Source organism: Wyeomyia smithii, chromosome 3 (genome assembly GCF_029784165.1).
Source record: "Wyeomyia smithii strain HCP4-BCI-WySm-NY-G18 chromosome 3, ASM2978416v1, whole genome shotgun sequence".
Classification (NCBI taxonomy): Eukaryota; Metazoa; Arthropoda; class Insecta; order Diptera; family Culicidae; genus Wyeomyia; species Wyeomyia smithii.
The window spans coordinates 78,439,096-78,453,747 of NC_073696.1; the positions used below are offsets into that span (position 1 = coordinate 78,439,096).

The 14,652-nt window shown below is 40.5% G+C and overlaps 2 protein-coding genes across 7 annotated transcripts in view; both read right to left on the reverse strand.

Annotated features, from left to right (window-relative positions):
• LOC129726899 (serine proteinase stubble) overlaps positions 1-14,652 on the reverse strand; it is a 134,787-nt gene that overhangs the window by 111,819 nt on the left and 8,316 nt on the right. The window lies entirely within an intron of this gene.
• LOC129728359 (uncharacterized) lies at positions 1,700-8,399 on the reverse strand. The gene is made up of 2 exons (XM_055686796.1): positions 1,911-8,399; positions 1,700-1,850 (listed from the first exon to the last, which is right to left on the reverse strand). Exon 1 carries the CDS (start codon positions 8,397-8,399, stop codon positions 2,319-2,321), a length of 6,081 nt encoding a protein of 2,026 aa, XP_055542771.1. The 3' UTR covers positions 1,700-1,850; positions 1,911-2,318.

The window sequence follows — 14,652 nt, forward strand, 5'->3', positions numbered from 1 at the left end:
TGTATGAAAAATTTAAATAATTTTTTTTATATTACACCGGTCGGCAAAATTGCAGTGAGTGCCCTAGTGCTCAAACTGAAAAAACTAAAAGATTAGAAGTTTTTAAACGATCTTGTGAGTTTTGGTGCTCGTAGCAAGCTCGGAAACGCGTTAAGTCTCGAGAGACCAAACAAAGTTTTTCCGTAAGCAAACATAAAAGCGACAAATCCGACAAATAATTCTTCTGCGGCCTCTTGACGCATTTCCTTAGTGCACTAAAATTCACGGGAATGATTAATAAGCTATAACACTTCTTTTTTTTCTCGTTTGAGCTCTAAGGAAATCCTGTGTTGACAAATGGTCGACAAAAGCAAAAAAAAAAAATTGGACAAGAGCTCAAACTAACAAAAGGATAATAGCTTTCTATTCGTCCCTATGAATTTTAGTACTCCTAACCAAGTTGGAATTGCGTAGTCTTCAGGGATCTAAACAATGTTTTCCCGTAAGCAGACGTAGCATCTGGCGAGCAAATACCGAAACTCACAGGAATAGTTTGAAAGTTAAAGTCTTTCGTATTTTTCACGTTTGTGTTCTGGAGCAAAACCTGTGTTCTCAAGTCTTACCTTCCTTTGTAATTATAATGTAATTGGTGTTATTGATATTGCTCCTCTCGTTTCGGAGGTGAAATGGACTGTATCATCATAACAAAACAACACCAAATGTCAGTATTTTCGTAAACGGGATTTTGGAATCCAAGATGACGACTACCACTTTCTATGAAATGACCTAAAATGGCTAAAAATAATCCAATAGTAATATTTTTGGGAGCGTAGCCCAGAGGCTGGAAAACGACCATTGTTGCCATTTTGAATTCAAAAATGGTGACTTTAGGTTTTTTGAAACAACCTCAAATGACCAAATAAAACTCAATATGAGTATTTGTAGCAATGTGAGGACGCCCGGGTTGGAGTTCGCCATTTCGAAATCTAAGATGGCGACTTCTGGTATTTGAGAAACAACCTAAGATAGCTAACGTGAAATTGTGCGGAGACTGGATGAAACCTTTGGACAACTACGACATTCCCTACAAGGTGCGTGAAACATCGCGCTCCGACTGGGAGTGCGGAGTTAACATGGTCCGTCAGGGGTCCACGGTATTCTTCACGGACGGCTCAAAAATCGGTTCGAAAACTGGTGCGGGAATCTTCGGTCCTGGTGTACAGATCCCAAGTAACCAGTAAGCACTAAATCATTGTCCTACAACAATACTATATTCGATTACAGAATTCTGGGTAAGAACTTATTCTGACCTAAATGCTTGTATATTATTGATATAATGTTAAAAAGGCGAAATAGCGGGCTGATAAAGTGCTGCAGGTTGGCAACCATTGATATGCATCACTAATGCTGATTTGGAACACCCATGAGATTTCTCTTTTCTGACATGTGAGTTAAGAAAACAAACGAAAAAAAAATTAGAACCTTAATTATTTGGTGTCTGGAACGAATGCAAAAAATATTCAGAAGTAATACATATGGTTTATTTTGTGCATGTGGTCTTTCTCAACATCGTTTGGAATTCAACAGGTTTGTTTGTTTTTCATATTAGCGAAATGTTGCTCTCAGTGAAAACATAATGTTTTACGATGAAAGTTACCTTCAATGAGATTCGAACCCGGGCCTGCAGCACCAATCACATTTGTTTTCCTTGCGCCTTTGCTATTTCAACCGCTGCTGAAGTACATCATGTGTCATGTATGCTGAAGTAGAATCATGTATCATATGTTTCAACTTCTTAGTAACACCATTGTTAAAACTGTTTTCTCTAGCAGACCCGTTTGTAAACGCCGTTCAAGTTGGATCAGCTTTAACTGAAATTTAATTTATTTTAGCCATGTAGATAATTGTTTTAGACTAATATGTAAGCTTACAATTTTACAGTTTCTCCTCCGTACTAATTTCGACAATGTGAATTGTAATTTTAGGTTAGATGAATATTCTAGAATAAGTTTTATAATTATATAGTTTTATAACATTTTATAATGAACCGAGTAATCTACTCACGGTTAAACTAGGTTACCCTTTCTATTCCACTGTATCTACCTAATCTTAAAATCAATATAAGCTTGCCATATAAATGAATATGCACTTTAAGAAAGCGCTCTCCAGCACTAGCTTCACTTGTTCGATTGATCGTTCAATTCTGCCTCGTCACTAACAATGACGTCTCTTGATAATCACATCCTGCATTGTTGCCCGAAATGCGCCCGTATCTATTGGGCACTGTTGGACGCCGAGGGGTGCTCGACGTCACATTCCCCCTCCCGTAAACCATCTAGTCAATCTTCTTCCGGTTTACCTTCTCTTACGACGTCTAGCAGCGCCAACTTAACAACCGGTCGTCTGACGATTCCATTAGTTGTCAGCACTAAGGCTTGTCGGACACGTCCATCCTTTCCTTTGACGACTTTGATCACCTTGCCTCTTATCCACTGATTCCGTACAGTACTATCCACAATCAGCACCAGATCTCCTACCTCGATTTCCTTTACATCTTCAAACCATTTTGAACGTCTCGATATGATCGGCAAATATTCCTTGATCCACCTCTTCCATATACCATCCGACAAGTGTTGAGCAAGTTTCCATCCGCTATTCAAAGTTGTTCGATAATTCGTAGGCATAACGGTATGCTGTTTAACTCCATCTGAGCTACCCAGAAGAAAATGGTTGGGGGTTAAAGCTTCCTGATCGGCTGATTGCAGAGGAATGTACGTCAACGGTCTCGTGTTTATCATCGCCTCCGCTTCAATGATCACGGTCTCCAGAATCTCATCATCTGGACGTCGTTGGGCTTCCAGTATGGTGCCTATTGCAGTCTTTACTGAGCGAACCATTCGTTCCCACGCACCTCCCATATGTGGCGCGCCTGGTGGGTTAAAATTCCAACGAGTTGTTGTGTTCGTGAAGGTCGCAGCTAAATGATTGTTTCGGTCTTCTATTTCGCGCTTCAGTTGATTGTTCGCTCCATGAAAATTTGTCCCATTATCGCTGAATATCTCCGCCGGTGCACCACGTCGGGATACGAATCTTCTTATTGCCATGACACAAGATTCCTTCGATAGACTGTGAACAACTTCCAGGTGCACAGCGCGAATAGTCAGGCAAGTAAAAAGAGCTATCCACCTCTTGACGATGGTTCGAGCGAGCTTTACTGGCACTGGACCAAAATAGTCAACTCCTACGTAAGTGAACGGCCGTATATATGGCGTCAATCGGACTTTTGGCAACGGTGCCATTGGTGGCGGGCTTGGATGTGCACGAAGAACTTTACACCAAATACAACTTTCCGAAACTTTTGTAACCAGTGATCTTAATTTTGGGATTTCGTAAAGTTGCCGCAGCTCGTTCACGACGGTTTCCCGATTGCAATGACGAAAGCGACGATGGAATGAGTCGACTATAAGAAAAGTGATTGGATGTTTGCTCGGTAATATAACCGGGTACTTGGTCTTATACGGTATCCATTCTGCGTTGCCCAACCGATTACGTTTGCGTATGACTCCGTTCTTGTCCATGAACGGCCAAAGCTTGTAGATTGCACTAGACTTTGGCAGGATTCGATGTCTATCTTCAGGTTCTCCCATGGTTGTTTCTAGAATGCTTATCTCTGATGCAAATATCTCTCTCTGTGCTTGTCTCCATAATAATTGTTCCGCGCTCATCAATTCATCTTGTGTCAGATATCCGACATCCAACATTTTGTTCCTTTTCAAGGATTTAATATTTTTGACAAATCTGAGTACATAAGCCACACTTCTATGAAGCTTAACCCATGTGCTGAACCTGTTTGTATCGATCAATGGTTCCTGTATGTTGCAATGTACATTACAAACAAGAAGCTCTTCATTCGTTGGAGCAACTGGTTCATCCTTACCTGGCCAACATTTTTCAGGTTGCCTCAAAAAATCTGGTCCGTGAAACCATCGGTTGTCTGAGCTGATTCTTGGACCGGAACCCCATTTAGTTGCATCGTCAGCCACGTTCAACGACGAGCCAATCTTTCTCCATTCACTAACATCGGTCAATGTTAAAATTTCTCCAATTCGGAACCCCACATACTGATGATATCGTCGCTGGTCCGATCTAATCCAAGCGAGCACGGTGCTAGAGTCAGACCACAGTACACGCTTTACCACTGGGAGAGCATGCATTGATAAAACACTATGAAGTAGACGAGATCCTAGAACAGCAGCTCGAAGTTCAAGCCGTGGAACAGTCTGCATTTTCAACGGTGCTACCTTTGATTTTGCATTTACAAGCTGAACCTCCGGCCCATGTGGCGTTTCCACTCGAAAATATACTGCACAAGCGTAGGCGGATCTGCTTGCGTCAACGAAGACGTGAACTTGTAAAGATGAGTACGTTTCCTCAACAGCGTCCAGAAAATAGCATCTCGGAATTCTTATATCGTTCAGTTGTGGAACGAGATCGATCCAATCTCTCCATTTCACTCTCAGCTTGTCGGTTATTTTGTCGTCCCATCCAATACCTTCCGCCCATATATCCTGCATCAAAATTCTCCCATGAATCAGGAAAAACGAAATCAGTCCCAATGGGTCAAAGAAACTCATCACGGTTCGTAAGACTTCCCGTTTAGTCGGAACATGAGACTTCTCCAGTACGTGTTTGAGGTTGTCTCGAAGGGCAACTGTATAGGTAAAAGTATCACTGCTCGGTATCCACTTCATGCCCAGTACTGATTCGATTCGCTCATCTTTTTCCGATCGGATCTCTTTTTCAACTGCAGATGATTCTTCTCCTACTTGAGCTGCAATCGCAGGATCGTTCGACAAGAAGTTTCGGATTTCGAATCCGCCGTATGCATGAATCTTCTTCACCTCTTTTCCAACTTTGATGGCTTCCTCCGACGTCCCGAAACTGTCTAAGTAGTCATCTACGTAGTGACGATGAACGATGGCTGCTACTGCTCGTGGAAAATTTGCTTCGAATTCTTTGGCGTTCACGTTTTTAATGTATTGAGCGCTACTTGGGGAGCACGAAGCTCCAAAAATAGCGACGTCCATAACATAAACCACTGGCTCTTGGTCTGGGTTGTCCCTAAACAGAAATCTTAGATACTGACGGTCTTGAGTCCGTATGACAAAGCGATGGAACATCTCTTTTATATCGCCTGTTAAGGCAAAGCGATATAGCCGGAAGGTGCTCATGACCGACGGCAAACCTGTCAGCAAATCGGGACCTTTTAGCAATGTAGAGTTCAGTGAAACACCGTTGACCGTGGCCGCTGCATCCCAGATTAGCCTTAACTTATTCGGTTTCTTTGGGTTCAGTACAATCCCCAAAGGCAAGTACCAACATTTCGCAGGATCAGTCGTCGCAATTTCATTCTCTGTAGCCTTATGTGCATATCCCTTTACTTCGTAGTCGCGAATCTGCTGCCTAAATCGATCATAAAGAACTGGCTCTTTACTGAGACGTCTTTCTAGAGAACACATCCGTTTATACGCCATTCCGTAACTATCCGGAAACGTCGGGTTGTTACATTTCCAAAGCAAGCCCGTTTCAAAGCCTCCATCGATTCTGCGTGTAGTAGACTCCATTATTATTCGAGCACGTCTATCTTCATCGGACTCCTGTGGAGCATAAGGATATTTTACACCAGCGTCGTCCAGTGTGATGTAATCTCGTACTAGTTGGTTGAGTTCTTGCTCTGGATCGGTCCATCCTCCAACATGAAACCCACAGACAACTGTCGACTGCGGCTCTGTCGCGCAGCCGTAAACACTCCACCCAATACGACTCTTCGCGGCTATTGGATCCATCCACTTTCCTTCCCGTATTTTCAGTGGTACGGTGAGTTTCAAGTTGTCAAGACCAATCAAGAGTTTTGGCGACACATTCGAATAATTATGGATAGGTAAACCACGCAAGTGTGGAAATCTTTTTGACATGTCCATGTAATCCATACTTTGCGATGGAAGGAGCAATCCGCCGACTGTACGTGCATTCACCAGTACATATTGTTTCGAAGTTCCACAAGCAGAAATTTCCATACTAATCCGCCTAGATTTGGGTTCGCAGCGTTTGATGTTACCGGTCCATTGTAAATTGAGCGGCTCAGTAGATCCCACTATTCCCAGCTGGTCTGCGACCGAATCTTCCAACAAAGTTATTTGTGACCCTTCGTCTACAAATGCATAAATGTCAATTTTGCAATTCTTTCCGTATAGTGTAACAGGAATAATTCTAAAAAAAGGTCCGCTAATTGTGTTCAACTCGCTCAGATGACTTGTCGATATGGCTGCCTGTACTGTTGTGCTCGGAGAGTGCAAAAGGGGGTGGTGTTTTAGGCGACAATCATTCGTTCCACATTCTTTTGCTGTTTTGCAAGGCCACTTTCCGTGGCAATTTAGACACGACCTGCAGAGCCGGAACTCACGTACCGCCTTCAACCTTCCGTCTATATTCATCGCTTTAAATTTGATGCACTCCGATACTCGGTGGCTTTCTGCATTGCAAACTGCACACGGTTTTTTTGGCAGTCTTCCGGTTAACGTCTGTTTACTGTGTAATTCATTTTTAAACGAAGGTCCTGTCTCTGCATGAGTGTGCACGAACGACCTTTCCCGATACTTCGATTTTTGAGATTTTGCACAAGGAATGTCATCTGCCACATTGTAAGCAAGCTCGACTAGATTAGACATGAACTGTCCAAACGTACCTAAATCCACATCTTGTTTTTCGCTTTTGAATGCTGCCCACTTTAGACGATAATCGACCGGTAATTTTCCTACCAAATCCTGCAATAGTGATGGGTTGGACAGATGTGTTTGATACCCAACGTTTTTGAGATGTTGTACCAAGTTATCCACCGCCAGTCCGAATTCTATAATACTCTCCAGATCATTGGCTTTTAGTGGTGGCAACCTGCAAACCCGTTCCGTCAAACCACGAATCAGTGTTTCTGGTCGTCCGTAACGCATCTGCAAGGCTTTAATTATATGTGGTACACCTGCCGGACAAAGCAAACGGCTTCGTACTGCTTCAAGGGCTGGACCCTTTAGGCAGCGTTGGAGACGGATAAGATTTTCATCGTCAGAAAATCCACAACTTGTCGTGGACCGTTGAAAGTTGCTAATCCATATTGGCCACTCATCTGAATTGCCCGAAAATATCGGTAAATCCTTCCCGATAACCTGTCTAGTAGCTAACTGTCGGCTCGTTGGGCCTTCGAGGTTATTATTCCTGCGATCCCGGATTTTATCTGGATTGTGCTGAATCGATTGCTGGTCACTGGCCTCATATTCCACCTGACTATTTGTTGGACCACATTGGCTATGATCAACATAATTATTCCTATCGAAATTGTTCTCAGATTCAATTGCGGAACAAATCTCCGAAGCATAGTCTTGCACTCGCGACCTAGCACTTATATTTGACGTTTCTTTACTATAATTGTTTGGTTTATTTAATTGATTCGTTTGATTTTGTGTTTCTTGTACTCTCTGACTAACTGATGGCTTAACAACATCACCATGTTGAGAGACGACATTATTAGGGGTTGGAAGTTGCGAATTAATCACAGTGTTCGTTTTCTTATTTGCACGATTTAAGGGTACTACTTGATTTAGATCTGCGCTGGGTTTAACTGCTGACGTGGAAGCTTGTTTTGTTCCCTCTATCTGCTGGTTTGTATTTTTCAGCCAATCTTTCACCTTGTCCCTACTTTTGGTAAAACTAACACCGCTACTGGTAATACTACCATGACTGCTATTGTACTCGGAAGCCTGCTGAATAAGCTTGTTTTTCTCCTCCGCCGATTGCTTTCTTATCGCCATCTGTTGCCTTCTATACTCCCTCTCATCTGCCATTTTCTGCTCCAATGCTCTTTTTTCCTCGTTGATCCGCTTTGCTTCGATTGCCAACACCTTTTCACGAAATTCCTCTTCGAGTTTTCGTTGCGTTTCCTTCCACTTCATTTCTTCCGCCAGCTCTTCTTCTTGCAAAAGGCGTTGTTCTTCTACCGCTTTCAATTCCAGTTCCAAGCGAACACGTGTGCTGGACGTTATGCTTTCCCCGATTAGCTTTTTAGATCTACGAGAGCTTTTACTATTGGCCAAAGACTTTTCACTCCTCATTTGGACACCTAGGACGTTAGAATTAGGAAAATTGTTTTCGTTATCCTTTTCTTGAACTTTATTTGTTCGGCTCTCGCAAAGGGGCTCGCAGGAGGGGCAGTGCCATTTCCGATCTTGAACACTAGCAGTGACCTTTACACATGAATAGTGGTGCCATAAGTGGCAAGAATCACACGCCACCATATCGTCATGTTCGTCGGGTTGAGCACATAAAGCACAATTGTTTTCCACTTGCGAGTCGTTCCCGTAACTAGCCATCTTTAGGGAAGTGCCTTTTGTAAAATTTTAAAGGATGTTAAAACTGTTTTCTCTAGCAGACCCGTTTGTAAACGCCGTTCAAGTTGGATCAGCTTTAACTGAAATTTAATTTATTTTAGCCATGTAGATAATTGTTTTAGACTAATATGTAAGCTTACAATTTTACAGTTTCTCCTCCGTACTAATTTCGACAATGTGAATTGTAATTTTAGGTTAGATGAATATTCTAGAATAAGTTTTATAATTATATAGTTTTATAACATTTTATAATGAACCGAGTAATCTACTCACGGTTAAACTAGGTTACCCTTTCTATTCCACTGTATCTACCTAATCTTAAAATCAATATAAGCTTGCCATATAAATGAATATGCACTTTAAGAAAGCGCTCTCCAGCACTAGCTTCACTTGTTCGATTGATCGTTCAATTCTGCCTCGTCACTAACAATGACGTCTCTTGATAATCACATCCTGCATTGTTGCCCGAAATGCGCCCGTATCTATTGGGCACTGTTGGACGCCGAGGGGTGCTCGACGTCACAACCATGTAAAAGCAGCTTTGAAAAATATAAATCAGTTTTATCGTATTCATATTCTTTACGACGATTTCATCACAATACATTTTCCGGACCTTCATTGAAGAACATTGAATGTTATCGATTTTATATTCCGCACCGCACACAGTGTTGACAACATTTTTTCTTTGAATCCCCTCTCTAGTTTGCGTTGTCGATCGGTTGATGCTGCTTGTTTTGTTTCTTGGCAGGTAATTTATTCGATCGAAAAAAGATACAGGTAATCATACCGCTTACAACAGTCTCTACGTTTATATGTTACAGAAAAAAGAACAACTACTGCATTATTCAGACGACCGAAAATGAACACACTCTTTTATCTGTGCTACCTTCTCTATGGATTGTTAAAAACGGATGGAAATCCAATGAAAAAAAGGATTCACATAATACTGATGGTGATGATTTGTGTTACTGGCCGCAAGGCGTTGCGGGTTATCGCCTACTCGAGAAAACCAAGAAAAATCCCAGTATAAAACCGGATACAAAGGTGCTGCGTGCTTTTAGGTGCAAAATCAAAAGGACAAAATTTGAAAGCTATTTTGAGGTAAGCAAACAGCAGTTCAAAAGTGTCACACTTACTACATACTATTTGTAATTGCTTTTGGCGCTCCGGGAATTAAAGATAATGGGGGCGAATTCGGATACCGACGAATATGCAAACATGAAGTCTGAGAAAAGTTTCAACAGCTACTGAACTTTTCAACCAGATCCAGCAAACAAAGCCTGTACCATCTCCGGAACTCAAATCTTCGAACAAATACGCAGAATTCGCAGAGCCTCCAGATTTCGCGCAACCTGACCATAAGATTGATATGCGATACAATAGTTCTTCGCTGTTGGAGTCGAATATGATTGAAAATGATTTCGCTGGTCTGCTACATACATTATTATTGAGTCAGCCTCCAGTTAACGATGAATCTTCTATGACGCCGGATTTATGCAAAGTACTGCAGGCATTGCATGTGGAAATTGAGAGGAACTGTAATAAGATTGGAGAATGTCAACTTGTTGGTAACAGATCTATTGCACTTCTTTCTCAAGTCAATGCGAAAATAGATTTGCTTGCAAATCAAGTCTATGTTGGGGAAGGCGGGACTGTTTGCCTGCAAATCGTGGACTATTTTTTCGACCGAGAGTTTTTAATGAATTGCTCATGGACTGGAACGAGCAGAAATAAAAATAGCGAAGAAAACATTCAATCGAAAATACCTTTTCATAAGTTTGCCGGCGTCATTAATTTATTCCACAAGGTGGTCATGTTCTCCGATCCACCATATTCGCTTGTTCAGACCCAGAATTTTCTTAAATGTTGTTTGAGAAATGCCAAACAACGTTTCTCAGAAATAAAAGGAATAAGAGCTTCCGTTGCAAGAAAGAGGCGTAGGAGAGTTACGAAACAATCTGTTCTAAGTGATGAAGAGGAAAGGCAGTATGAAGAAAAACCATTTGTGGAATACGAAGAACTTGTGAAAGATGAAGAAGAGGTGAATCAGGATGAGGTAGAAGAACTGCTAGCTGAAAACAATCTCAGTGAAGAATGGATATTATTCAAAATAATATTTTGGTTGAAGAATACTTGGTAGAAGAATTTTGATGTAGGAGTAGAAGACTACAAAACTGTTATTGTTTTTTTTTTATTAATCATTATTTTATCATTAATCCAAAAAAATAAATTTATTAGCAATGCATAATCTATCTCAAAACATTTCATTTGATGGTAAGGTATGCAACAACGGTATAAATGCTGTCTCTTCATACACTGTAATTGCTACCAACTTGCAAAAAATCTTATCTAATGTATGATGTTTTAATTCGCCAAATTGATATTCATTTGTCCCTACGAAGACGTTAATACACGAGGAAACTAAAGGGTAATCAAATAAATTTGTGAACTCAGCAATTTCGGATCCGTAAATGCCGTCTGAATCTGCGTATTTCATAGCCGCAATTTTAGTATCATTCGTGAGAAACCATTTATCAGAAAATTGTTGGGTTAAGGTAAATTCCCGTGATATAACAATGCAGGAAAACTTAGTCGCATCAGTTTTAAGTGGGTGTTTCAAAGATGGAAAAATGTCATTGATCTTGCTGACAACAGGTGTCTTTGGCCATCTACTTTCATCGCATCCATTATGACCGTCTTTGTATGCTAGAATCAATCTCTTCGTAATTCCTAAATGAAGAAGGTGCAATGAATCGGCCACGATAACATCCTCAATTATGTCAATTGGTAATTCAAGTAGCGGCGAAACAATACGTGTTTTGCTCAATTTACCATTTCACGTGTTTTGTAAAAGTTGTAGTGCCCATCATACTGCCCAGTACGGAATGCAGCATCAGTTCTTCTGGTTGCTAACGTTTGAGGGAAAATATTAGTCCTCAGAAGAGTTGAATATTGTCCAATAGTGCAACATTTTAAACAACCGTGCAGATAATTAAAATTAACCACACCTGGAAAAAATAACCGCTTATGAATTAACACATGTAATGGCTGTTTGTCCATTACCTTTAACAAAAGCTCGGGCGGGAGAATCACATATAAAAGCCCGAAGGTGAACCGTCATCTTGAATCCATTCATTTGAAGTCCCGTTGTCATTACATGTTTCGATTCCGTAACGAATGGAGCAAGAAATTCTTCGACTTTCTTTGGTTTACCTTTTCCATAGAAAATGCCAATTATCATTGGCCTCATTGAAGTATTCTCGTGTATGTTAAACAAAATTGGCCATACCTGGCTGGTTCCGTTCTTATACAACGGTAAGCCATCGATGTTTATAATAATGGATATTTTTAGTGATTCAGCTAATTCTGGAAAAGCCAAGCGAAGATAATTTTCTATAAAACCGAATAAAAGATAGTTGAATAGTTTAACACTTTTCAGTTTATTATTTACCTAAGCCCTGATGCCAATATTGACCGCCTTGAATATCAATCACATTAGCAACTATCCTAGGTGTTCGGAGAAACCGTCTTGGGTCTTCCGGAAGTATTCGATAATAAGATTTTAATTTATGCAGAAGTGGTTTCAGTGCTTGTTGCGATATATTGTAATTGATACTCCAGTTTTTTAGAAACGTACCTAAGTTTTCCTCAGGAATATATCGATTCTCTTGATTACCACCAAACCGCAATGGGTCAAACATGTGGTTCCACTCCCCGTCAGAATCTTCGTCAGGACTATATTCCGCAAAAAAGGTATCTTGGTTGGCAACCCGGGAACTACTAGAATCAGACTTTTCTTCATCTTCTGATATTGACGGTTCAGGAACCACGAGCCCAAGACATGTAGGTCCCGGATCCAACTCACTAGTTTGCAATGGTTTTGTATTGGGTATTTCGGAAAGTTTCATGCTTTCATATACCCGAACTTTGCGTCGAAAATTTCCACTCCTTAAAGTTTTTTCCCATTCACGAGGAGTATCCATGTTCCGTCTATTTTTAATTGACCACTCGATATCGCTCGTTATTGGCACTTACGAAAAAATGTAATGCGTCTTCTATATGAATTTAAAACACGATGTAGCAGTTAAGGTAGCCCTTGAAGCGCATATTTTGCTCTCAGTAATGCTAGTTTAGCATAATGCCCTAAACATTAAAAAACATGATATATAGCTATTTGGCAATAACAAGGCTGAATTAGTGCTAATAAAATGCTATCTCCTAATGCTTATGGTTACTTGGGATATCAGTGGCAATGGGAACTGGCCTACTGTATTCCAAGCGGAGATTTACGCTATAATCGAATGTGTCAACGTTTGTCTGAAGAGAAACTACAAACATGCGAATATTTGCATTTTCTATGATAGTCAAGCGGCACTAAAGGCTCTTTGTGCTCACAAGTGTACGTCAAAAATAGTGTGGGAGTGCGTTCTCTCACTGCGGAGGCTGTGTCGTATGAACTCTGTCAATTTGTACTGGGTTCCCGGGCACAGCGGCATAGACGGCAATGAAAAAGCAGACGAACTGGCCAAACAGGGCTCCAACTCGCAATTTGTTGGTCCGGAACCCTTTTGCGGTATCTCAAATTGCACTATAAAAATGGAACTTAAATACTGGGAAGAACAACGGGTGACAGTCAACTGGAGGGCTGTCAGAGGGTGTCACCAGTCAAAAAGGGTAATAACGCCAAACGGGAAAATTACTCAAAAGCTCCTAGAGCTCAATAAGTGGGCTCTTTGTACTTACACAGGACTAATAACTGGACACTGCCCGAGTAACTATCATTTAAAGAACATTGGTCGAGTTCAGGATGACACTTGTCGCTTCTGTAATATGGAAAGCGAAACCTCGGAACATCTGCTATGCAGCTGCGGTGCACTATACATGAGCAGAATCAAATTTCTTAGCATTGAGAGTAAGACCGTCACCCCTTGGATTTTACTAGAAAACGCCAATTAACTGTGTTTTGGAATATGTGAAGTGTTGGTATTTAATCTTTTAGACATTTTAAGACACATCGAAGTCACCGTGAAACGTCAAACAATCTGTTCTAAGTGATGAAGAGGAAAGGCAGTATGAAGAAAAACCATTTGTGGAATACGAAGAACTTGTGAAAGATGAAGAAGAGGTGAATCAGGATGAGGTAGAAGAACTGCTAGCTGAAAACAATCTCAGTGAAGAATGGATATTATTCAAAATAATATTTTGGTTGAAGAATACTTGGTAGAAGAATTTTGATGTAGGAGTAGAGGACTACAAAACTGTTATTGTTTTTTTTTATTAATCATTATTTCATCATTAATCCAAAAAAAATAAATTTATTAACAATGCATAATCTATCTCAAAACATTTCATTTGATGGTAAGGTATGCAACAACGGTATAAATGCTGTCTCTTCATACACTGTAATTGCTACCAACTTGCAAAAAATCTTATCTAATGTATGATGTTTTAATTCGCCAAATTGATATTCATTTGTCCCTACGAAGACGTTAATACACGAGGAAACTAAAGGGTAATCAAATAAATTTGTGAACTCAGCAATTTCGGATCCGTAAATGCCGTCTGAATCTGCGTATTTCATAGCCGCAATTTTAGTATCATTCGTGAGAAACCATTTATCAGAAAATTGTTGGGTTAAGGTAAATTCCCGTGATATAACAATGCAGGAAAACTTAGTCGCATCAGTTTTAAGTGGGTGTTTCAAAGATGGAAAAATGTCATTGATCTTGCTGACAACAGGTGTCTTTGGCCATCTACTTTCATCGCATCCATTATGACCGTCTTTGTATGCTAGAATCAATCTCTTCGTAATTCCTAAATGAAGAAGGTGCAATGAATCGGCCACGATAACATCCTCAATTATGTCAATTGGTAATTCAAGTAGCGGCGAAACAATACGTGTTTTGCTCAATTTACCATTTCACGTCTTTTGTAAAAGTTGTAGTGCCCATCATACTGCCCAGTACGGAATGCAGCATCAGTTCTTCTGGTTGCTAACGTTTGAGGGAAAATATTAGTCCTCAGAAGAGTTGAATGTTGTCCAATAGTGCAACATTTTAAACAACCGTGCAGATAATTAAAATTAACCACACCTGGAAAAAATAACCGCTCATGAATTAACACATGTAATGGCTGTTTGTCCATTACCTTTAACAAAAGCTCGGGCGGGAGAATCACATATAAAAGCCCGAAGGTGAACCGTCATCTTGAATCCATTTATTTGAAGTCCCGTTGT